This window comes from Lepidochelys kempii, chromosome 4 (assembly GCF_965140285.1).
Source record: "Lepidochelys kempii isolate rLepKem1 chromosome 4, rLepKem1.hap1, whole genome shotgun sequence".
Lineage (NCBI taxonomy): Eukaryota > Metazoa > Chordata > Testudines > Cheloniidae > Lepidochelys > Lepidochelys kempii.
In genome coordinates this window covers 98,481,697-98,507,780 of record NC_136383.1, presented here as the reverse complement: position 1 = coordinate 98,507,780, position 26,084 = coordinate 98,481,697, and the positions used below count along the sequence as shown (strand labels likewise).

At 45.3% G+C, this 26,084-nt stretch overlaps 1 protein-coding gene and 2 long non-coding RNA genes across 7 annotated transcripts in view; 1 reads left to right on the top strand and 2 right to left on the bottom strand.

The window, feature by feature from the left end:
• RELL1 (RELT like 1) overlaps window positions 1-2,812 on the bottom strand; it is a 57,708-nt gene extending 54,896 nt beyond the window's left edge. For all 5 annotated transcript variants that reach the window (XR_012158694.2, XM_073342312.2, XM_073342310.2 and 2 more), the window contains exon 1: window positions 2,530-2,812. Coding sequence is in view for 4 of the 5 variants with exons in the window: in XM_073342312.2 (XP_073198413.2) it covers window positions 2,530-2,797 (268 nt within the window). In the remaining variant the exon portion in view is untranslated. The remainder of the gene's footprint in view (window positions 1-2,529) is intronic.
• On the top strand, window positions 1,812-18,195 carry LOC140910688 (uncharacterized). Its single transcript, XR_012158696.2, has 2 exons — window positions 1,812-2,076; window positions 16,326-18,195. It is a non-coding gene; the product is annotated as an uncharacterized LOC140910688 (long non-coding RNA).
• LOC140910687 (uncharacterized) lies at window positions 9,052-24,382 on the bottom strand. The gene is made up of 3 exons (XR_012158695.2): window positions 24,128-24,382; window positions 17,078-17,273; window positions 9,052-9,380 (listed from the first exon to the last, which is right to left on the bottom strand). It is a non-coding gene; the product is annotated as an uncharacterized LOC140910687 (long non-coding RNA).
• Between the last annotated feature and the right edge of the window lie 1,702 nt (window positions 24,383-26,084).

Sequence of the window (26,084 nt, the reverse complement as noted above, 5' to 3'; positions counted from 1 at the left end):
TACCCTGAAATGTCAGATGTAAACATCTGAAACCATAAAATTGACTATTTTAAAAATCCTATGACCATGAAATTTTCCAAAATGGACCGTGACTTTGGCAGAGCCTTAACAATAGAGGATAGTTGTCACTGTCATTTCCGATACTCAGCTGAAAACTGAAATTTAAGCACAACGGTGATTATCTCCACACTTCCCCGAGACTTACATCCAGTGGCTCACAGATGTGAAGAAGTGTAGCTGAGCAGCTGTCTTTTTAGAAAAGGGGAAGGGAAGAATTTCATAATAAACCCAGAAAGAAAATGAGTCTGACTCTCCCAGTCTCTTATGAGTTCCCTGTCCCAATGTTTTACAAGTCCAGTTTTCAGAAACAAGGTCCTGCCCATCTGATGATACTTGGCACTAACTGATTTTTAAAAAGAAAATAGAAAAGGAGTACTTGTGGCAGGGTAAAGCTTATGCAGGGTAAATTCATAAATTGTCCTCCCGCTATAACACTCAGAGATATACACAGCTGTTTGCTCCCCCCCGGTATTAATCACTTACTCTGGATTTATTAACAAACAGAAGTGAATTAACTATAAAAAGTAGGATTTAAGTGGTTTCAAGTAATGACAGAACAAAGTAAGTCACCAAGCAAAATAAAGCAAAAACATGCAAGTCTAAGCCTAATACTTTAAGAAACTGATTTACAGGTCATCTCTCACCCTCAGAGATGTTTCAATAAGCTTCTTTCACAGACTAGACCCCTTCCTAGTCTGGGCCCAATCCTGTCCCCTGGTACAGTCCTTATTAGTTCCAGCAGACATCTTAGGTGTTAACTGGGGGTTTTCTCCGGACTGGAAGCCCCCTTTGTTCTGTTCCACCGCCTTTTATAGCTTTGGCACAAGGTGAGAATCTTTTGTCTGTGCTTGTCCCCACCCCTCCTTCTAAATGGAAAAGTACCAGATTTAAGATGGATTCCAGTATCAGGTGACATGATCACATGTCCTGTGAGACCCCAGCCTCCATTCTTCCTGGGCTGGCCCACAGGTGTATATGAAGGTTTGCAAGTAAACGGAGCCATTTACAACCAACTGTCCTAGTCAATGGGAGCCATCAAGATTCTAAACCACCATTAATGGCCCACACTTTGCATAATTACAACAGGATTTCAGAGTTATACTTCTAGCTTCAGAAACAAGAATGATGCATGCATACAAATAGGATGAATACACCCAGTAGATTATAAACTTTGTTATAAGAAAAGTAGTACTAGTGGCACTTTAGAGATTAACCAATCTATTCGAGCATAAGCTTTCGTGAGCTACAAATACCACTGAATGCATCCGATGAAGTGAGCTGTAGCTCACAAAAGCTTATGCTCAAATAAATTGGTTTCTTAGTACTCCTTTTCTTTTTGCAAATACAGACTAACACGGCTGCTACTCTGAAACCTCAAACAGCAACAGGAAGCATCTGAAGACAAGTCATCTGCCTTGAATTTGTGTGACTTAATTTTGGATCCAAGTTTAACTTAGACATGCCAAATTCATATAAGAAAAGCAAAAAAACAGCCCTGAAACCAATATTTTAGAGTTTTGTTTTAGCAAAAATTGGGCAACTTGCAACGTGAGGTGAACCTGAAAAAACAAGAATTTTCTTGCTACAGCTTTGAAACACTGCAGGGACCTCCTTACCCTCAGCTATGCCTCTAGTTATGGGATATTACACAAGAAGCTGTACCAAAGTGAACCCTCATCGGTGGGGGAGAGAGGGGGGGACCTCTTTCAACTATCAGAAAAGTAAGATCGCCAAGAGAAAGGCTCGGAAGGGAGAGAAGAAATACCCAGCCCGAGCTCTGCTTCTCCTCACCCAGCTCGGGTGCCCAACCCGGAGACTACATAATACAACTCCTCAAAAAGCGCCTGTGGCCCCAGCCTGCCGCTCTCACTTCGGGCAGAGATTAGGCGACTCCGGAGGCGGCGCCTCTCAGTAACAAGCGGCTGCACTGGGCTAGTTAGCCGGAAGGACCGGGGTCGCCCCCAGAGCTCCGGCTGCCTCTGCTCCCCGCCGGGGGTGCCCAGGCCAGGCAGGCAGGTAGTGGCGAGCGCGCCGGCCCCCGGGGAAGTCAGTGCGCAGGGAAAGGGAGGCAGAGGGGGGCGCTGCGCTAGCGGACGCCTGGGTGGGACGGGGAGCCGGGGGAAGATACGGGGAGGGGTCCCGGGAGATCTATGGGCTGGGACGGGGACTGAGGGAGGCTCTGGGGCGGCCCGTGGCGGACGCCCACGGAGGAACGCTGCCTGCTCCGGGGAAGGGCGGCGGGGAGAAGCACCAGGGTGCTCGGCGGGAGTCAGGCGCGCAGCACCGGGAGGCCGCAGCCGGGGCAGGCGAACCCAGGCGCGGGGAGAGGCCCTAGGGAGGGCTAGGGAAGGTCAGGGGCCGGGAAGCGGGTGCTCGGCGGGGCGGCGGCGGCTCCAGGCCCGGCCCAGCGTTCGTTCCCCCCGCCCCCGAAACTCCCGCGCGGCGCAAGGAAACAACGGAGTCACCCACCGAGGTCGGAGGGGTTCCCCTGGGCGCCCGGCGCAGGGGGAGTCGGGGAGACCCACGGAGCCATCACTGATCCCAGCGGCTGCAGCTCGCGCTGCACGGCCACGGCCCCGGCCCCGGGGGCGGGGGCGGGGCCCCCTAGCCTCCGCCTTCCCCGCCCCGCCCCGCCTCGCCTCGCCTCGCCTCGGGGCTGCGTCGCTCCCTCGCAGCACTGAGCATGCCCGGGGGGAGCGGATGTAGTGACTGTCCGACGGCTCCCAGCCCGTGCCATCACTGCAAGGAAGCAAATGTAATATACCAATAGCTATGTTCCTCCTGCTCCTGCCAAATGCAGATTGGGGACACAAAAGCGGGGGGAGAGGGAAGCTGGCCTAAAGCATAAAATGTCACCTAAAGACAAACGTTTCCCTCTTCTCCTTGTGTGTTTCCCCTGTTTACCCGTAGTAAAGAGTAAATTTGCAAAGATTACCCCAACATTTTGCGAGAATTACCCCCTACATTTGGAGCCTGAACCCTTCAAGTTTCAGAGTAACAGCCGTCTTAGTCTGTATTCGCAAAAAGAAAAGGAGGACTAGTGGCACCTTAGAGACTAACCAATTTATTTGAGCATAAGCAATGCATCCGATGAAGTGAGCTGTAGCTCCCGAAAGCTTATGCTCAAATAAATTGGTTTGTCTCTAGGGTGCCACAAGTACTCCTTTTCTTTTTGTGAACCCTTCAAGAGGATCAACAGAGAGCTCTTGGAAGTATTGGCTGCTGCATGGCTTGTTTGATCTAAAGAGAGTATTCCTTATCCATGGCTCTAGCCACCTGTACCTTTTGAATAACATTTGAAATATGTTTGAAAGAAATTTAATATGCTTTTAATTAATAAAAGGTCCATTTTTAAGATGACACGCTGGTTTTTAAGAAAATTGTGTTTGGCTGTAGGCATGATGAATTTTGCCCACAAAGGAATACGTTTCAGAATTTGTCTTAGCTTTTTACCCCTCTTGACACCATTTCATTTTTTGTTATAATTATAGTAAATAGTGGAAGATGATCTCCTGAGGTCCCTTCCAACCCTGATACTCTATGATTCTAAGTGGAATGAGAGCTTCATAAGAAACCACATACGTTTGGCCAAATCCTGCTTGCTTGCAGTTTATGCCAGGGCTGAATGATTCAATGCAAGCTGATAAGGGGTACCTAAAAGCCCTTGCATTGATCCACTTGAACTACACAGGGACAGAGTTGGGGTTGGGGCAAGTTTGTGTCACAAAGGCAATAATATGGTGGGGGGATATACATAATTTTGTGTAAGAAATGCTGAAATAGGCAGTTATGAAATAACCTGCACACAGTGAGAAAAAGTTTCTCCCTGCCACCTGTTAATTATAATCTGGCATATACTTTGAAGCATATATATCTTTTACCATTCAGTTGAGTTTTTATGTTACTGATGTATTTTAAAAACTCCTAACTGTTGTAACTCCTGCTTTTTCCATTATTTTGAGATGGTGGAGCATCACAAATGGCAAGGAGTCGGACCAAAGAGCTGAGTGTTAGGCTGTTATGGCTTTCCTTTTTACCAACTCCTCACAGAAAATTGTTGAAAAACATCAGCTGGCCAAACTTCCTTCTTTGAGGGGATTATCAAAAATAGGAGGCACTTAGTATCTGAAGTCCTATTGACTTTCACTGAGACTTAAGCATATAAGGACCAGATCTGAAAGGCATTTAGGTACCTAAAGATTTAGATAGAAAATCCTAGTGGGATTTTCAAGAGCACCTGGATGCTTAACTCCCATTGAAATTAATGTTGAGAGGAACAATGCCTAAATATCTTTTAAAAATTTGGACCACAACGACTAAGCAAGCATTGTAAGTACAATTACTTCCCTGTCCTCCCTCTATTTCTGTGTTACCCCCTCTGATTCATTTCTATTTCCAGAATATGAATTGGATGTCAATAGTGAAAAAGTTAAAAAAATGTGGTTCGCTGTATTAATTCACTTGTCTGAATCAGACATTGAGAAAGATGGTGATAAAGTTGTTTCTGATCAAATTGAATGCTGTGGTAATCTTATGGCATCTGTGCAGCTGAAATGACACATTCATTCAAAGTAGCATAATGTCTGGTTTAAGCCTCAATTACATTGGTCTTTTAATTGTGCAAGGGAACTGTTTAAAAATAAGTTTAAACAGTGTTCCCACTAAAAGCATCGAATGCATCCGATGATGTGAGCTGTGGCTCACGAAAGCTTATGCTCAAATAAATTTGTTAGTCTCTAAGGTGCCACAAGTACTCCTTTTCTTCTTCCCACTAAAAGAGTTTCTAACATGGTTTGGTAGTGTGGCACAGTCTAGAAAGTGATTTCTAGAAACTAAGTCTGATATGGTTTGACTGTACCAGCTGGCCAACTCATTAGCAACTAATGTCCTTGGCTGCAGCCATGATTAAACATGATTGATTACTTTACCTTAAGGGCTTGGACTTTTATCCACATCAAGCAATCAGACACAACATGAATCAGAGAAGTGTAAGACTGGAAGGGATCTCAATAGGTTATCTAGTCCAGTCCCCTGCAGTCAAGGCAGGACTAAGTAAATAACTAGACCATTCTTGACAGGTGTTTGTCTAATCTGCTCTTAAAAACCTCCAAGGATGAAGATTCCACAACCTCCCTCGGCAATTTGTTCCAGTACTTAACTACCCTGATAGTTAGGAAGCTTTTCCTAATGTCCAACCTAAACCTTCCTTGCTTTAATTCAAGCCTATTGCTTCTTGTACTATCCTCAAAGGTTAAGGAGAACAATTTTTCACCCTCATCCTTGTAACAACCTTTTATGTACTTAAACAGTTATGTCCCCACTGGGTCTTCTCTTCTCCAGAGTAAAACCCAAGTTTTTCAATCTTTCCTCATCGGTCATGTTTTCTAGACTTTAATCATTTTTGTTGCTCTCCTATGGCCTTTCTCCAATTTGTGCACATCTTTCCTGAAATGTGGCGCTGAGAACTGGACACAATACTCCAGCTGAGCCTAATCAGCGTGGAGTAGAGTGGAAGAATTACTTCACATATCTTACTTACAAAACTCCTGCTAATACATCCAGAATTACGTTTGCTTGTTTTGCAACAGTATTACACTGTTGACTCATTTAGCTTGTGATCCACGAAAACTCCCAGAATTCTTTCTACAGTACTCCATCATAGTCAGTCATTTCCCATTTTGTATGTATGCAATTGAAGACTACACACTTAAAGGAGAGTCCTATTTCGTAATTTGCAGTGAATCTTTTTCAAAGGAATGACAGTGTTCATGCATGCATAGTTTGTAGAGCTTATTTTTGCATGGTTGATAGGACACTGGCTATTCTATTTTTAAACTCTATATAGGGCAGAGCTGATATAAGATGAAAATCCAATTCTGCCAGGTCTATTTATGAGCACTACGTGGGGTGTGAAACTCTTTGAGGGAGAAGCTACGCCAATTGGTCTCAAAGCTGCAAACTAAGTTAAAGAACATCATAATAAATGCAGTGAATAGTAATACAAATCAGAAAATATATGGAGCAGAAGGAAAAACGTTCTCTGGGAAGTCAAACATTTGGAGCCAGGGAACACTTATAAAGAGTAATATGTTTCTAAAAATAGAATGAGAGATGCAATGGAGATGGCTATAAATATACCCATGACACATCATTTCATGTTATTTGATTATAGTTCCTTTCTGACAGCATACACATCTATTATGCTGGTGTCACTTGAAATTAACAACAATTGAATATCATGAATGCTGGGGATTTTCTGCAGTTCTTCATTTTGTATTCTCCATGCACAGTTGTTGTGGAGAATTACCAAAATTAGGTCTTCATATCAAGTCAGCCTCTTACAGTAGTTCTTGAATTGCTTTTCTTATTGCAATGAAAAAAACTTAAAAAAAAAAAAATCAAGTGAGTGGCTGGATTTTTTGATCGAGAGCCAAACAGGAAGTTCTTGACAGAGCTAGGAGGAGAGATTTCTTCAGCTTCCTGTTTCATGAAGGCAAAAGGAAATGATCTGAGAAATATGGAACAACATTATTTTAAGAAACATTCTGATGAGAGGAATGATACAGCTACAGAGGGATGGGTGAAAAATGGCCTGCAGCTGCCTACACTGCCAGCTGGGATCAGCCTGAGGACACTGAAAAATGAATTGTACTGTTTTGTTCCACCAAGTCAAACACATTCACACTTGTTTTAGACTAGGAAATAAATGTTGCTATTGCTTTTGAAGAGGCAAATGAAAGTAGGTTTAGTGTTGTTGGGGACACTGGGCATGGCCATTAGGTAACTCGAGGGGATGGAAGACCACGAGTGTCGAAGCCCCCTTGCACTAGGCCCAAGTGTCCTTGCCCCCACCGCCTGGAGGCACTCGCAGCAGTTATGCTGAGGATCTGCAACAATATGTTGCAGAGTCAGACTGCCTGAAACTAAACAAGGCCAAACAGGGCAGATATGGAAGAACAGTGCTGAATAAAACAGCTTTATGTATGGTTTAACAAGGGAACTAGCTGGTAACTGGATTGGCTGGCTATATGGATACTTAGAGCAGCTTGCTATTGGATAAGTATGCTGAAGAAAGGATGTATAAAAGCCTGTGTAACTTGCTGCTCTGTGTGCAGGAATTGAGATTCTATTCTCCCTGTACCTTCTTTGAAGCTTCAAATAAACTTTTCTGCTTCTCCACACCATTGTGATTATTGGGTGACGCACATCGGGCAACGAACCTTGCTGTTGTTCGCCTCTGGCACTGGGTGCCGGCAACAGTGTTGCTCTCTGGAAATGAGGATAGCCAGCATTATCTTAGCCGGATTCTTATGCATATACACAGCTGCCAACTTTGCAGAGAATCCAGATCTGGAGAGGAGCAAGGGTGTTTGTTTGGTAATGGGGATGGAGGCAGAGAAGGGGGTGTCACTGGATTGGGAAAAGACAGTAGTGAGGATCTCATCCTGACTCTGCAGGGGATCTGCTGGATGCCAGAGTAGAAGCTCTACTTCATAGAAATTTAGGGCTTGTTACCCGCACAAAATTTCTGTTACTCTCACACTCTAGGGGCACCCACCTTTACCCAGTTCCTAGGGCTCAAGGCGTAACCCTCTTAATTTAGGGACCCATCCTTACCCTGTTCCTCGGGCTCAGGCTGTCAATCTAGTGTAAGCAGTGTCAGGATGAGCTCCACCCTGACATCTGGTGTTGAGGTGTGGCAAGTTGTGGAAAAGAACTTCAGGGGCCGATCTCATTTGCATAGGCACACCCACCACGCCTAGAATGAGACCATAGCTGCCCAAATGGTCACTTTGGCTGCTGTGGGATCCCCAGTGTCTCTGTTATTGGGGCAGGAAGAATAAATTGTTATTACCCTGATTATGGGAACTGTGCTTGGAACTGTACGTGGCCTTTTGTTATGATGGAGGGATTCACCATCAACTAAGTAGCACTCGCTAGGCAAGGGTCATGGGTTCCAAAACTGTGTGAATGGAGAGAGGCTGGGGACAAGTAGTAGTACTTGGTGGCATGGGCCCCTTGGTGAGGGCCTTACATGCTGATTGCACTTCCTCCTCTCTCCACTGTGGAATATCAGAGCTAATTTTGATTTCGTTAGAAGTCTAGTTATAGGCTGCTGAGCTCACTTTGGGCTGACAGTGCACCAGCACTGGGGCTCCCCTACTATAAGCTGAATTCACCTAAGAGCTGAAATCACTGAGTGTTGTGTTAAGTAGTGGGGGAGCCTGAAGATATATTGTGGAGCAGTTTGCGGGACGGCTGGTGAAGCAATTCGACGCGGAGCAGTGTGTGGATGGCAGGAGCTGCTTGTGGGCCGTGGAGCTGAGTTCGTGGGGCAGCTGAGCGAAGGAGTTCGTGGGGCGGCTGGCGGAGCGGAGCGCAGCTGAGCGAGGGAGTTTGTGGGGCGGCTGGCGGAGCGGAGCGCAGCTGAGCGAAGGAGTTCGTGGGGCGGCTGGCGGAGCGCCGCTATGGAGCTATGGGGCGGTCAGCTTCAGATCACGTAAGGTGCCTCTTACCCCGTCCCATTTCCACCCAGGTTGGGAGGTAAAGCTCCGCCGATAAACTTTCGAACTCTGGGGCTGCCCTGACCAGGGACAGAGACTTTTGGGGCATTGGACTTTTGGGACTTTGGGTGATTTGGGGTTGCTGGACTCAAGAACCAAAGGGAAAAGGGCATGCCCCAATTTGCCTGGGGTGGGGTTGTTTTTGCTCATGGGTTGTGTTATGAATCCTGTTGGGGGTGTTTCCCCAACATAATGCCACATTGTTTCTCTCTGTTATTAAAAGACTTTTGCTACACTCAGACTATGTGCTTGCGAGAGGGGAAGTATTGCCTCTTGGAGGCGCCCAGCGGGGGTGGTATATATTTTTCCCAGGTCACTGGGTGGGGGCTCGAGCCGGTTTGCATTGTGTTATTGGAATGGAACCCCTAGATATTGAACCCGGCCCTTGTTGCTGCCAACTCTGACGGGCAGAAGGGTTACACTAGGCACCCATTCTTATCCTTCTGTGGGCTCAGGCGTAACCTTACTCTCTTACTGGTAAAAGACCCCGCAATCCTGCAAAGAGCCTTACACAGTAATATCCTATGTAACCTCTATTTATTAACAACCACCAAAACAGAATGTACACGTTACACATACAATGCTCACCACTCCCAATAAGACAGATGAACTTTTCCCTGTTGGCCAGTCAGGATCAGGTCCATCTGCGGGACTCCAGTTTCTGCACGGTGTCATTGGCAGAGTGTTGAGGTCTGGCAGCTCTGTTCTTGGGGCTGTGTTCTGGAGTTGGTTCCCAAAAAACTTCCTTTTGGACCCCTGTTTACATAGTGAAACTTGAGTCCTACTTAGCTATACTTTAACCACTCATTTTACTAAAATTTTACCAATCCTAACATAGTGTAACAAAATTCTCTAACCAATCATACCCCACCACCTTAATTAATTTACACCTAGCAAAATTAATTATGAAACAGAAACAATCAAAGAACCAGAGAGAGATCATACAAACAAACAATAGGGAAGTGGGGACCATAAAGATAAAACAAGAAAGAAATGAGGATTTCACAACCACAACTATTGATAAGTGATTTCTTGCCAGATAAGAATGCTATCAAACTAAGTTTTCTTTAACCATCTTAAGATCTGTTTCTTTATCTGGTGATAGTGGGTGATATTATTAGGACAGGATCTCCTAAACAGCCTGATATTACATTGTTTTAATGTAATTTAAATGGAATGTGAGGTTGTGACTTCCTGCTTTTTTAGCTAATGGCTGCTGCTCTTTTAATATGGCTGCAGACAAAAGCCTTTTTCTTATAGGACTAGATGTGATCTTGAGTGGTCATCCAGTCCAGCCTGCTGCAGATAAATCTAGACCATCTCTGACAGGTGTTTGCCTAATCTGTTCTTAAAAACCTCCAATGACAGGGTTTCCAAACTTTCCTTTGTAGTCTACTTTAGTACTTAACTATCCTTATAGTTCTAATATCTAAACTCTCTCTCTCTTGCTGCAGATTAAGCCCACTAGTTCTTGTCCTACCTTCAGTGGACATGGAGAACAACTGATCACCATCCTTTTTATAACAGCTCTTCACGTATTTAAAGGGTGTTATCAGGTCCCCTTTCAGGCTTTTTAAAAAAAAAAAAAAAAAAGACTTTCTTCATAGGTCATAGTTTCTAAACCTTTTATATAAACCTCTTTATATAGAAGCCTCTTACAGGAAAACTAGCAACAAAAGCCCTGCAAGAGAGCTGCTAAGTGCTTCACTGGAAGGGATGGATACCAAGGAGCAAGTGGCTTGAGCGGTTAGTTTTCTTGAGGAACAGGTCTCTGAACATACCTAGGACACAGGAATTGATGCCAATTTCCTGGAATTGGTGTCACAAATCCGGGCCTGTCCTGGCCAAGCTAGGACTGCTGGTAAGTTTGCATAAATTAAGTGACAGCTTTAAAAAACAAAACTAACTTTGATATAAGTTCCTCTTAAAATAGTTAATAATTCAGCTATTAGAATACAGTGAGCTTCTTTAAAATAATCAGTCAGGATGTGTTCTTGAACAGTTGTTTATGTACTGTTATTTATCTTCTATACTCCAATGTGGGGCACACAATCTTATTTACTGTCCTGTTTGCTCTGCTGTATAACCTACCCTGCCACAGGATGAGAAGCAAACACTTCAGCAAAAAAATTTTTAAAAAAAGATTAGATAATTACATGAATATGAAAAATATCTTGCAGTTACATTAGCAAGTTAAAGTGTTACAAGGACTGTCATCCTTTGGGGCCAAACTCAGCTCTGGTATAACAACTCTGTTGAAGTTAATGGAGTTGCAGCCCTGATTCCAGCATATCGTTTGCCTTCTGTGGAATGGGGTGCAGTAAGGCCACAGCCCACTGCTCTGACTCTTTTGAGCTCAAGAAATGGAAGCACCAGGGTTCTTGCTGTCCCGGTGCAGATGCGCAAATCAGTTTCTTATATGAAGCTATAACTGTAAGAATCATATACTTAATTGCCATTTACTCCAGTACAAAAATAGGATAGAAGAAATAGTTGAGCCTTTCTCTGGTAAAACAGCCACTGCAAACTAGGAAATACTTAATATATCAGTTCACTGAAAGTATCTAAATGCTATGCAGTTTTTTGTAAGGACTGATTAACATGACCTTCATTCAGATGCCTAAAGAAAACATTTAGAAATACTCCATGAGATTAATAGTGATGTTATGTTGACAGGGGGTTATGCATTTCCAAATATTTTCTTTTGGTGATAGTATATTAAAAAATAAAAAGCCTTAATCAGTGCTTTCACCTGATGTTTATAGAATCTAATCCTGTCCCAACTACAAAGGTCACACGAGGAAAGGTAAGAAGCAGCCACTGAAGGTCTCTTCACTCAAACTATTTAGACTTCAGAAGAGTCAGAGCATGATTTTATGGGCATCTCTTTATCTACCATATAATGACCTTCAGGATTGAAGCACAATTTGTCACTGCAGTAGCTGAGAGAATGTCTTCAAATGGATGAGCACAGGCCCAAGCTTAGATGCTGATAACACAAAATGTCTTACTATTCAGACTGGCGAAGGAGAAAAAAACCCATCTTACACAAATAAGGGTTCTGTGCATTCACAAAATCATGGTAAGCCATTTGGGCTGAGATGCCTCAACAGGGCCAAATCCTCAGTAAAGAGTTAATAATGGCTCTGCCCTGCTCCTACAGAATGTAGATTACTTGGCTTTGGCTACACCACCTTTCAACCACAAAACACAGTTTGGGTCTTCTCCAAGTCTATATATAAATTAAGCCAGATATCAAAGCTGATTCATAGGGTTGCCAACTTTCTAATAGCACAAAACTGAACACCCTTGCCCAGCCCCATGCCCCACCCCTTCCCCTGAAGACCCACCCATGCTCCACCCCTTCTATGAGGCCCTGCCCACCCTACCCTCCATCGCTCGCTCTCCCCCACCCTCACTCACTTTCACCATGCTGGGGGTTGGGGTGCGGGAGGGCAGGAGGGCTCCAGTTGGGGGTGCGGGCCCTGGGGTGAGGGTGGGGATGAGGGGTTTGGGCTGCAGGAGGGGGGCTCTGGGGTGGGGCAAGGGGTTGCGGTGCAGGGGGTGTGTGTGTGAGGGCTCTGGCTGGGCGTGTGGGCTCTGAGTGGGGCCAGAAATGAGGGGCTCAGAGTGCGGGAGAAGGCTTCAGGCTTGGGCTCGGGGTTGGGTGCAGGGGGGTCTGGCTGGGGGTGCATGCTCTGGGGTGGGGCCATGGATGAGGGATATGGGGTGCAGGAGGATGCTCCGGGCTGGGACTGAGGGGTTTGGAGGGCGGGAGGGGATCAGGGATGGGGCAGGGGGCTGCGGTTCAGGGGGGGAGTGAGGACTCTGGCTGGAGGTGTGGGCTCTAGAGTGGGGCTAGGGATGAGGGGTTTGGGGTGCAGGAGAGTGCTCCAGGCCGGGATCAAGGGGTTCAGAGGGCGGGAGGGGTTCAGGGTTGGGGCCTGGGGCCCAGGAAGGGGTCAGGGTGCAGGCGGCGCTTACCTCAAGCATCTCCCCGAAGCAGCGGCATGTCCCCCTCTGGTTCCTACGCGAAGGTGCGGCCAGGCAGCTCTGCGCATTGCCCCATCCACAGGCACCACCCCCGTAGCTCCCATTGGCTGCAGTTCCCAGCCAATGGGAGCTGCAGGGGTGGCGCTTGGGGCGGTGGCAGCATGCAGAGGCCCCGGGTTGCCCCTACGCATAGGGCCCGGAGGGTGGACATTCTGCTGTTTCCCAGGAGCCCTGCTGCCACAGTGCTGCCAACTGGACAGTCAACGGCCTGGTCAGCGCTTGTCGACTGGGTTCAAAAACTGGACACCTGGTCACCCTACTGATTCAGCTGAGCATTATATGACAAGTAGGTTTAAATAGGAGCATGAATTTATTTTAGGAGCAGAAAAAGGCCATCTGATCCAATACACTCCTGCCCTAATCCTGCAGTCTATCAGCTGTGGAAGTGTTGGCAGGAAAATTAACACGATCCTTGTTTATAGTATATAGGAATCTGCTGACAATCGTTTTCACACTTTGAATCATAATGGTCACAGCCTGTTATATTATTGTAGAGAGCTGAGTGTGGCTAGAAAGTGGATTATCTTCTTTCCTTTATGCATATTCACTTTATTGCCCAGACAAGCAAATCTTATTTTGCTGACAATGTTTTTTGATTGGTCTTTGTATGTAAGAAGGATAGCATACCCATTGGATGACTAATAAGATGTTTGTCTGATAACCGGTAATTAGTAGTATTTTGGATATATGTACAACTTGTGCTTGGAACTTTGTCTGATTCAATCCTTCCTAGCGCAGTTTGGCTTTTTCCTATTACCTGACATTGGAATGATTATATGCATTGTCTAAGGGTAGACGTTTACAGGTTAACTCCCCAAGTAATAGTAACTGGTTTGCAAGAAATGCCTATGGCCTCTACATTTCCTTTCTTTCACAGTTAAGAATCCAAGTCTAGAGAACCAATGATGTTAAGTGCCTCACAATTGATCCAAAGGAACATTTTCTCATAAAAGAGAAAGATATACATAGTGTTAGCCAATGTGCCCACTTAAGCCTGGTACCTTGTACCTTACTTCTGGCCAGCTTCTGAGCCACCTATATGTCATCATAACAGTTAAGGAGGATTGTGAGTAGCCAAGAGTAAACACATTGACTGTGTGGAACTGAAGACATAGTTCCCAGCTGAGGACCTCATTTTTATGAGCTTCTGTCAGTTGGAGATGTCACAGATTTAGGCTACAGATGACTAACTTTACTTTTTTAAAAGCATGCAGCAAATTAAAGCAAAACATAAGCCCTATTGAGTTAATTTTGGGTTTGTGGGGTGTCATAAATATAAAGGGAAGGGTAAACCCCTTTGAAATCCCTCCTGGCCAGGGGAAAGCTCCTCTCACCTGTAAAGGGTTAAGAAGCTAAAGGTAACCTCGCTGGCACCTGACCAAAATGACCAATGAGGAGACAAGATACTTTCAAAAGCTGGGAGGAGGGAGAGAAACAAAGGGTCTGGGTCTGTCTGTATGCTGGTTTCTGCCAGGGATAGACCAGAAATGGAGCCTTAGAACTTTTAGTAAGTAATCTAGCTAGGTATGTGTTAGATTATGATTTCTTTAAATGGCTGAGAAAAGAATTGTGCTGAATAGAATAACTATTTCTGTCTGTGTATCTTTTTTGTAACTTAAGGTTTTGCCTAGAGGGGTTCTCTATGTTTTTGAATCTAATTACCCTGTAAGATATCTACCATCCTGATTTTACAGGGGGGATTTCTTTATTTCTATTTACTTCTATTTTTTATTAAAAGTCTTCTTGTAAAACACTGAATGCTTTTTCATTGTTCTCAGATCCAAGGGTTTGGGTCTGTGGTCACCTATGCAAATTGGTGAGGCTTTTTATCCAACATTTCCCAGGAAAGGGGGGGTGCAAGTGTTGGGAGGATTGTTCATTGTTCATGAATTGTTGGGATTGTCATGAATTGTTCATGAATTGTTGGGAAGATTGTTCATGTCACGGTTCCTCCCCACTCTGAACTCTAGGGTACAGATGTGGGGACCTGCATGAAAAACCTCCTAAGCTTATCTTTACCAGCTTAGGTCAAAACTTCCCCAAGGTACAAAATATTACCCCCGTTGTCCTTGGACTGGCCGCTACCACCACCAAACTAATACTGGTTACTGGGGAAGAGCTGTTTGGACGCGTCCTTCCCCCCAAAATACTTCCCAAAACCTTGCACCCCACTTCCTGGACAAGGTTTGGTAAAAAGCCTCACCAATTTGCCTAGGTGACTACAGACCCAGACCCTTGGATCTTAAGAACAATAAACAATCCTCCCAACACTTGCACCCCCCCTTTCCTGGGAAATGTTGGATAAAAAGCCTCACCAATTTGCCTAGGTGACTACAGACCCAGACCCTTGGATCTGAGAACAATGAAAAAGCATTCAGTGTTTTACAAGAAGACTTTTAATAAAAAATAGAAGTAAATAGAAATAAAGAAATCCCCCCTGTAAAATCAGGATGGTAGATATCTTACAGGGTAATTAGATTCAAAAACATAGAGAACCCCTCTAGGCAAAACCTTAAGTTACAAAAAAGATACACAGACAGAAATAGTTATTCTATTCAGCACAATTCTTTTCTCAGCCATTTAAAGAAATCATAATCTAACACATACCTAGCTAGATTACTTACTAAAAGTTCTAAGACTCCATTCCTGTTCTGTCCCCGGCCAAGACGACTACAGACAGACACAGAACCTTTGTTTCTCTCCCTCCTCCCAGCTTTTGAAAGTATCTTGTCTCCTCATTGGTCATTTTGGTCAGGTGCCAGTGAGGTTACCTTTAGCTTCTTAACCCTTTACAGGTGAGAGGAGCTTTCCCCTGGCCAGGAGGGATTTCAAAGGGGTTTACCCTTCCCTTTATATTTATGACATGGGGCAGGAGACAATTTTATCTCTGAGAGATCTATCCTCTTCCCCCACCCCCAAATCTAAAGCAACCTTCCACTGTGCCCCTGCCCGCACACCACTTCCCAGCAACATACCATGTTGGATATTTATTATTTGTAGGGAGGCAGCCCCTAAAGGCTGCAACCAAGATTGGAGGCCGATTGTGCTAGGCACTGTGCAATAAAGCTCCCTCTTGGGGGTGGAGGGGTGTCCTGGCATTCCATTGATGGCTCTTTAAGTACTTTGAGGTCATCAAATGGAAAGTAGCAGGATAGTGAAAATTTCAGAACTTTCATGTTCTCTGTGTATATAAATCTCCCCACTGTATTTTCCACTGCATGCATCCAATGAAGTGAGCTGTAGCTCACAGAAGCTTATGCTCAAATAAATTTGTTAGTTTCTAAGGTGCTACAAGTCCTCCTTTTCTTTTTGCGGATACAGACTAACATGGCTACTACTCTGAAACCTGTCACTTTGGATTTGGTTGTGTCAGAGGCGGGGGTGGTGGTGTTGTTTTGTTTGTTGTTAATGGCAGGGAAATAAATTGGGACAATGATATTTGGTTTTCCAAGTAGCAAGGAAACAGACAGCCCAGGTGTAGGTGTTTGCACTTATTATTTCCCAGGGGAGGAGGGGTTTCCCCCTATATATCAAAATTTGTTGTGAGGTGGCTGTGGTGTACTCTTTCATTTAATTTATAGTTTTAAAGTATTATTTTGATTTAAATCTAATCTTTTACCTTGTATTTTCTGTTTTGTTTTAACACAGGTGGTTGGCAGCAGGACAGCTGGAGGGAAGGGATCTCTGGGTCTAGGAAGAGATGGCTGGACAAAAGGGATTGCACAACTACAAATAGGCAAAAGTACCATATTTTTGTGCCAACTTGATTCTGATTCAGTGCTGAGCCCTACAGGCAGGGTCTCTTCAGCCTTGGTGCCAGGTAGTGTCTCATTCCCTGGGAGTAAGAGCCATTCCTTGCCTTGAAAGGCATATTTTCTTCCAAGGTTAGCTGTCTGCCCTTCCCACTAACAAGTTGTACAATCTCGCAAGTTACGTTAAGTATTTTTCCTCCCTTCCAGGGAAGTTTATTAGCCCTTCCTTCCTTTGAAGGCAGGAGGTGCTTACACTCCATCATATACTTAGTCCTCTTCCTCCTACAGAAGAGGAGCACAAGCATGTTGGGTGAAAAGTCTGCATTTCTGTGAAAAGCTCTATGGTAATGCACAGAGTAAAGTCTATTGTAGGATAACAGACTTCTCGGGGGATCATCACAGGTACAATCTATAGCATTCTTGTGTTCTGCCTTCAGGGAACACCACCTACTTATCTGTTTTTAGAGAAGACACACACCCACACTATTTTATTATCTTCACACTTGTCAAACTGTCTAGAGGGACTCACGACCATGAGTGCCAACCTCAGGGCCGACTGTTAAGAAACAAACCGGTTGTGTGTTCTATAATTAGATTTCACCAACCAAGCATCAATTGAGAACTCCACAAATACTATAACAGCCTTACCATGGAGTCACAAACAGTCCTCTTGGGCACTCTGGTCTATCTTGCAGCCCGGGTAAGCCTGCCTCTGGGACAGATGGTCCCTTACACCAAAAATCACAACAATATTCAGGTTACTCCCAGTCCCAAAGGACCAGTCAGTCACTTACTCCAGGTCAAATGCACCACACATCTCTCAAAGATAATGCTTGTAGGAATCCTATATTAAAACAAAAGAATTAACTTAGAAAAGAAATGTGTTATTTGCAAGGTTAAAGCAAGTAAACAAACACACAACAGAGATATAGTCGTAGGTTCCAGAGGATGATTGTAGATGCTGTAATATGCAAGCTTTATATGTCATTTAGGGCCAACCCAAGCTAAACAGCTGGGGACTCCTTGCTTATGCTTAGAAATCTTTGCCCCTCAAAGCTCAAGCAGTATAGGGGTAACAATTTCTCTTTAACAGGAATTTTTATTCCCTTTCCCCAGCGTCCAAGCTTGTGATTGGACAAGGGTTTGTGCACATACTCTCTTCAGAGCTGTGGGGAAGCAATCAAATAGTCTTTAGACCACAATAGCTTGTCTGATGTCTGTAGACCTACTTTTGTTGGGGAGGAGATAACACCTTATGGTAAACTGGTATTTCATACTTTATAATGCTTCTCCCCTGACTGTGGGGGATTTAAAGTCTTAGCAAACATTTTTTATAGTTACAGAGCAAACATTTAAACATTACCTTATAACATGGGATACAGATATTATAAGTAGGATTAATACATGCAGCATCCTACAATCATTCCATAAAGTCTAAACACATTCTTATAACTCGAATATCTATTTTAACTATACAAACACACAGGTAAGCAAGCCAGACAGGTTTCCAGCTATGCATTTGTCAGTGTTCAGTGAAGCCTAGGGCCTTGGCATGAGCTAGCACTGGGTCTGCCAGCATCACAGTAGTAATATTTCAGTTAGGGACCTAGAAGCAACCACGCTGTAATTTTATGCAACCATTATAATTCTCTTAATTGGATGGAGGCGCGTGTTGAGTGAGTACTCTTCCCCCCAGGGACATGTTCAAATAATAGTAAGGAGACAGGAGCCTTATAAATTCCCCAACAATAGGCAATATAAACACATTGATTTCAGTAAGCCAGGCAGGGCACAAGACATTGGCATGGAAATCTTTGTTTTCCCCACATAGCAATAGAGAGTACTGTCCCTAGGCCACTGGCTCAGGGCAACTAGTACATTTTAATACTTGGAAAGAAGACTTCAAATGAAAATTCGTAGTGTTCTGAACACTACATTACCAATGGCAAATGCAAATTGGTTAGGATGTGGCTCCTCTAAGGAGACGTGTTGCCATGGAATTCTATTTTTAACAATTCCATACATCCTGGAATAGTGCTGCAATCCTAGCACCAGGGGTGCTGTGTGAGGATATAAATAGCATCACTTATCAGCTAACACTGCTGGTCTTTCCTGGTGTGAGGCAAAAACATAATTCCCAAAGAGAACAATGCAATGTCTGCCTTTTGTCGCACGTCATTAAAAAAAGGAAGAAACCAGGGGTCAAAGTAAAGGAACATTAACAAGAATGCCTGTAGACTAGAGATAGGCTGAGGGGGCATACCCATTGACTTTAATGGTAGCAAAAAGGGAATGCCCACGTTCTCTAATGGGAAGAGAACAATAGTAGGTGACCCACATTCCCTAATAAAGTTCTTTTCTGGGCTGGGTGCATATGTTTGGTACTATTCCAGTCATGTGCAGGCTATTAAGGTTTGTGTGGCTGATTATCCAGTATAGCATTCAGGTTCCTGGCTCGCTAGTTCTTCTTCTGTGCCCACTACCCCTGCTGTTTGGGTGTAAAGTATAGGAGCTAGGCAGGCAGTTTCCATTTCTTTTTCCTCTGTTTTTTCTCTCAATCTCCTAAAATGACCGGAGGAACGCCCCCTATTCTTCCTGGCTTGAGTAAGCAGTACTCCATCCTATGCTCCCTGTCCTCTTTGATTGCGGGTGAGAGCACCTGAATGCCCCTAGACTACAAGAGACAGAGGAATGCCCATAGATTACAAAGGAGCCTGGAGAGTGGAGATCAGGGTTAGGCTGCCACAGAAGCTTCTGCACTGGTTGTTCACTACTACCACAAGATCCCCCCAACATAAGGGTAACCTTCCTCTGGCCGGTTAAACTGCCATTGCTGTCAGGTTCTGATAACAGTATAGTGCAAAGTTCAGATCTGATCCACCGTCTCTCATTTATCTTTAGGGTATGTCTACACTACGAAATTAGGTCGAATTTATAGAAGTTGGTTTTGTAGAAAGCGTTTCTATACAGTCGATTGTGTGTGTCCCCACACAAATGCTCTAAGTGCATGTAGTCGGCAGAATGTGTCCACAGTACCGAGGCAACTGTCGACTTCCATAGCATTGCACTGTGGGTGGCTATCCCACAGTTCCCGCAGTCTCTGCCACCCATTTGAATTCTGGGTAGAAATCCCAGTGCCTGATGCGGCTAAAACGCGGGTGGTTCTGGGTACATATCGTCAGGCTCCTGTTCCCTCCCTCCCTCCCTCCGTGAAAGCAAGGGCAGACAATTGTTTTGCACCTTTTTTCTTGAGTTACCTGTGCAGACGCCATACCACGACAAGCATGGAGCCCGCTCAGTGAACCGTCACCGTATGTCTCCTGGATACTGGCAGACGTGGTACTGCATTGCTACACAGCAGCAGTTTATTGCCTTTTGGCAGCAGACAGTGCAGTATAGCCATCTTCGACGTAGTCCTGGGTGCTCTTTTAACCAGGTGCCTGGGCAAACATGGGTGTGACTCAGCCAGGTCATTTCACTTTTAAGTTTCGTCTCATGGCGATTGAGTCCTACCGGCAGTGTAAGACCGACAGTCTTTTAATCTGCAGCCAGCAGAAGACGATGGCCAGTAGTCATACTGCACCGTCTTCTGCCGAGCACCCAGGAGATGACGATGGCTAGCAGTCGTACTGCACAGTCCGCTGCCAGCAAGATGTATAAAGATAGATGAAGTGGCTCAAAGAAATAGACCAGATTTGTTTTGTATTCATTTTCTCTTCCCTCCCTCCTTCTGTGAAATCAACGGCGTGCTAAACCCAGTTTTGAGTTCTATCCTTGAGGTTTTGAGTTCTATCCTTGAGGGGGCCATTCAGTTTCTAACAAAGCAACCCCCTTTGTTGATTTTAATTCCCTGTAAGTCAACCCTGTAAGCCATGTCGTCAGTCGCCCCTCCCTCCATCAGGGCAACGGCAGACAATCGTTCCGCACCTTTTTTCTGTGCGGACGCCATACCACGGCAAGCATGGAGCCCACTCAGATCACTTTGGCAATTAGGAGCACATTAAACACCACACACATTATCCAGCAGTATATCCAGCACCAGAACCTGGCAAAGTGAAACTTGGCAAGTAGGCGATGTCAGCGCGGTGACGAGAGTGATGAGGACATGGACACAGACTTCTCTCAAAGCACGGGCCCTGGCAATGTGGGCATCATGGTGCTAACGGGGCAGGGTCATGCGGTGGAACACCGATTCTGGGCCTGGGAAACAAGCACAGACTGGTGGGACTGCATAGTGTTGCGGGTCTGGGACGATTCCCAGTGGCTGCGAAACTTTCGCATGCGTAAGGGCACTTTCATGGAACTTTGTGACTTGCTTTCCCTTGCCCTGAGGTGCAAGAATACCAAGATGAGAGCAGCCCTCACAGTTGAGAAGCAAGTGGCAATAGTCCTGAGGAAGCTTGCAACGCCAGACAGCTACCAGTCAGTCGGGAATCAATTTGGAGTGGGCAAATCTACTGTGGGGGCTGCTTTGATGCAAGTAGCCAAAGCAATCAAAGATCTGCTGATATCAAGGGTAGTGGCCCTGGAAAACGTGCAGGTCACAGTGGATGGCTTTGCTGCAATGGGACTATTTAGAAAAGCTGGACGTGCACAAGTCCATGGGGCCGGACGAGTTGCATCCGAGAGTGCTGAAGGAATTGGCGGCTGTGATTGCAGAGCCATTGGCCATTATCTTTGAAAACTCATGGCGAACCGGGGAAGTCCCGGATGACTGGAAAAAGGCTAATGTAGTGCCAATCTTTAAAAAAGGGAAGAAGGAGGATCCTGGGAACTACAGGCCAGTCAGCCTCACCTCAGTCCCTGGAAAAATCATGGAGCAGGTCCTCAAAGAATCAATCCTGAAGCACTTGCATGAGAGGAAAGTGATCAGGAACAGCCAGCATGGATTCACCAAGGGAAGGTCATGCCTGACTAATCGCCTTTTATGATGAGATTACTGGTTCTGTGGATGAAGGGAAAGCAGTGGATGTATTGTTTCTTGACTTTAGCAAAGCTTTTGACACGGTCTCCCACAGTATTCTTGTCAGCAAGTTAAGGAAGTATGGGCTGGATGAATGCACTATAAGGTGGGTAGAAAGCTGGCTAGATTGTCGGGCTCAACGGGTAGTGATCAATGGCTCCATGTCTAGTTGGCAGCCGGTATCAAGTGGAGTGCCCCAAGGGTCGGTTATGTTCAATATCTTCATAAATGATCTGGAGGATGGTGTGGATTGCACTCTCAGCAAATTTGCGGATGATACTAAACTGGGAGGAGTGGTAGATACGCTGGAGGGGAGGGATAGGATACAGAAGGACCTAGACAAATTGGAGGATTGGGCCAAAAGAAATCTGATGAGGTTCAATAAGGATAAGTGCAGGGTCCTGCACTTAGGACGGAAGAACCCAATGCATAGCTACAGACTAGGGACCGAATGGCTAGGCAGCAGTTCTGCGGAAAAGGACCTAGGGGTGACAGTGGACGAGAAGCTGGATATGAGTCAGCAGTGTGCCCTTGTTGCCAAGAAGGCCAATGGCATTTTGGGATGTATAAGTAGGGGCATAGCGAGCAGATCGAGGGACGTGATCGTTCCCCTCTATTTGACATTGGTGAGGCCTCATCTGGAGTACTGTGTCCAGTTTTGGGCCCCACACTTCAAGAAGGATGTGGATAAATTGGAGAGAGTCCAGCGAAGGGCAACAAAAATGATTCGGGGTCTGGAACACATGAGTTATGAGAAGAGGCTGAGGGAGCTGGGATTGTTTAGTCTGCAGAAGAGAAGAATGAGGGGGGATTTGATAGCTGCTTTCAACTACCTGAAAGGGGGTTCCAAAGAGGATGACTCTAGACTGTTCTCAATGGTAGCAGATGACAGAACGAGGAGTAATGGTCTCAAGTTGCAGTGGGGGAGGTTTAGATTGGATATTAGGAAAAACTTTTTCACTAAGAGGGTGGTGAAACACTGGAATGTGTTACCTAGGGAGGTGGTAGAATCTCCTTCCTTAGAGGTTTTTAAGGTCAGGCTTGACAAAGCCCTGGCTGGGATGATTTAACTGGGAATTGGTCCTGCTTTAAGCAGGGGGTTGGACTAGATGACCTTCTGGGGTCCCTTCCAACCCTGATATTCTATGATTCTATGATTCCCTAACTGTGGTGGGGCCATAGACGGAACCCATATCCCTATCTTGGCACCGGAGCACCAAGCCGGCAAGTACATAAACCGCAAGGAGTACTTTTCAATAGTGCTGCAAGCACTGTTGGATCACAAGGGATGTTTCACCAACATCAACGTGGGATGGCTGGGAAAGGTACATGATGCTCGAATCTTCAGGAACTCTGGTCTGTTTCAAAAGCTGCAAGAAGGGACTTTATTCCCAGACCAGAAAATAACCGTTGGTGATGTTGAAATGCCTATATGTATCCATGGGGACCCAGCCTACCCCTTAATGCCCTGGATCATGAAACCATACACAGGCAGCCTGGACAGTAGTCAGGAGCTGTTCAACTACAGACTGAGCAAGTGCAGAATGGTGGTAAAGTGTGCATTTGGACGTTTAAAGGCACGCTGTCACAGTTTACTGACTCGGTTAGACCTCAGCGAAACCAATATTCCCACTGTTATTACTGCTTGCTATGCACTCCACAATATCTGTGAGAGTAAGGGGGAGATGTTTATGGTGGGGTGGGAGGTTGAGGCAAATCGCCTGGCTGCTGGTTACGCACAGCCAGACACCGGGGCGGTTAGAAGAGCACAGGAGGGCGTGGTGCGCATCAGAGAAGCTTTGAAAACCAGTTTCATGACTGGCCAGGCTACGGTGTGAAAGTTCTGTTTGTTTCTCTTTGATGAAACCCCCTGCCCCTTGGTTCACTCTACTTCCCTGTAAGCTAACCACCCTCCCCTCCCCTCCTCCCTTCGATCACCGCTTGCAGAGGCAATAAAGACATTGTTGCTTCACATTCATGCATTCTTTATTAATTCATCACACAAATAGGGGGATAACTATCAAGGTAGCCCAGGAGGGGTGGAGGAGGAGAGAAGCACCAGGAGGGGTGGTTGAAGAGGGAAGGACAAGGCCACATAGCACTTTAAAAGTTATTGAATGCCAGCTTTCTGTTGCTTGGCCAATCCTCTGTGGTGGAGTGGCTGGAGGCCCTCCCACCATGTTCTTGGGCATCTGGGTGAGGAGACTATGGAACTTGGGGAGGAGGGCGGTTGTTTACACAGGGACTGTAGCAGCAGTCTGTGCTCCTGCTGCCTTTCCTGCAGCTCAACCATACGCTGGAGCATATTGGTTTGTCCCTCCACCCTCCCCGTGGCTAACAGCGGGGAACATTTCTGTTCAGCCACAGGCAAACAGCCCAGCAGGAACAGGCACCTCTGAATGTCCCCTTAAGAAAAGCACCCTATTTCAACCAGGTGACCATGAATGATATCTCACTCTCCTGAGGATAACACAGAGAGATAAAGAACGGATGTTGTTTGAACGCCAGCAAACATACACTGCAATGCTTTGTTCTACAATGATTCCCGAGTACGTGCTACTGGCCTGGAGTGGTAAAGTGTCCTACCATGGTGGATGGAATAAGGCTGCCCTCCCCAGAAACCTTTTGCAAAGTCTTTGGGATTATATCTAGGAGAGCCACGAATGCTAGGGCAAATTAATCATTAAACATGCTTGCTTTTAAACCATGTATAGTATTTTAAAAGGTACACTCACCAGAGGTCCCTTCTCTGCCTCGCGGGTCCGGGAGGCAGCCTTGGGTGGGTTCAGGGGGTACTGGCTCCAGGTGCAGGTTGAGAAACAGTTCCTAGCTGTTGGGAAAAATGGTTTCTCTGCTTGCTTGCTGTGAGCTATCTTCCTCGTCCCCAAAACCTGCTTCTGTGTTGCCTCCATCTCCACTGAAGGAGTCAAACAACACGGCTGGAGTAGTGGTGGCTGAACTCCCTAAAATGGCATGCAGCTCATCATAGAAGCGGCATGTTTTGGGCTCTGACCCAGAGTGGCTGTTCGCCTTTCTGGTAGGCTTGCCTCAGCTCCTTAAGTTTCACACGGCACTGCTTTGGGTCCCTGTTATGGCCTCTGTACTTCATGCCCTGGGAGATTTTGACAAATGTTTTGGCATTTCGAAAACTGGAACCGAGTTCTGATAGCACAGATTCCTCTCCCCGTACAGCGATCAGATCCCATACCTCCTGTTCGGTCCATGCTGGAGCTCTTTTGCTATTCTGGGACTCCATCATGGTCACCTCTGCTGATGAGCTCTGCATAGTCACCTGCAGCTTGCCATGCTGGCCAAACAGGAAATTGAAATTCAAAAGTTCGCAGGCCTTTTCCTGTCTACCTGGCCAGTGCATCTGAGTTGAGAGTCCTGTCCAGAGCGGTGACAATGGAGCACTCTGGGATAGCTCCCGGAGGCCAATACCATCTAATTGCATCCACAGTACCCCAAATTCGACCCAGCAAGGCCGATTTCAGCGCTAATCCCCTTGTTGGGGGTAGAGTAAGGAAATTGATTTTAAGAGCCCTTTAAGTCGAAAAAAAGGGCTTTGTCGTGTGGACGGGTGCAGGGTTAAATCGATTTAACGCTGCTAAATTCGACCTCAACTCCTAGTGTAGACCAGGGCTTAGAGTACTATGAACACTTAGAGCACTCTAAAGAATGTTGTTTTCTGTGTATCATCTGACTGCCTGCGATAGATAAGGTGAGAAGCCCATTTGGAACAGATAGATAAGTCTGTTCCCTTCGTCATGGTTTGTCCAGAGGAACCCATTGCTGGAGCTGGAGTAGAGCCAGATATGTGGAAAAACATTCAGCCAAGAATAGGCCTCCTCTAGGATCTCACCCTTCCCTAGCCATTCACCAGTGACTACATGTCTGTGGGAAGGGAGACTTTTTCCCAGGGAAGAATCCCCCAAAGTACTGCTCCAGCCGTTTAAAATGTACAGAAAAGCAAATGAGGAAAGTGAGGGTAGACTGAGGGCCTGTTAATAGAAACATGATAGAATTACCAGGATATTTTTTTTCAGTTATCTACAGAAGGTTGTATGGTAAATGTGACTTTCAATTTAATGGAACTTTATTGGTGTGACAAGCTATACAAAGTGTTTCCAACATGTGTTGTTTGAGACATCTTTCACATATCAGACGTAGGCAATCTCTGCCCACAGTAGGACTATATATTTTCAGGGGTTTATCATTTGCATTACTTAGTAATATTCTATGGTTGTAAAGACTGTAGACTTTATTCTTTTCTCATTTACACCAGTGCAAATTAGAAGGAATCTGGATGAAGTCAATAAAATTAGGAGGTGTAAAACTGAAGCAATTGTGGTGAATCAGAGGTAGCCTTTGTGTTATGTCTACAAATTAAGGATTTGGGGGGGTGGGGAGGAAGATGTCATTTTCTTGAAGAATGGATATTATTAATCATGTAAGTGGAAATAAGTGATTTCTAGATAGATATTCTCCAGGGGTCATTCATGATTTTGCTTGAAGTATCTTACAATCAACAACAAACAAAATACAACAAGTAGGTGTCAAAAATCAGAAGGACTGGAGGAGGGAGAACAAAGGAATCAGTAATGTGTTTACATAGGCTAACTATGTGCACAGCTAAATTTTTTGAGACAGTTATTTTAATATAAACAAGCATTTTATAGGACCACTATTAAC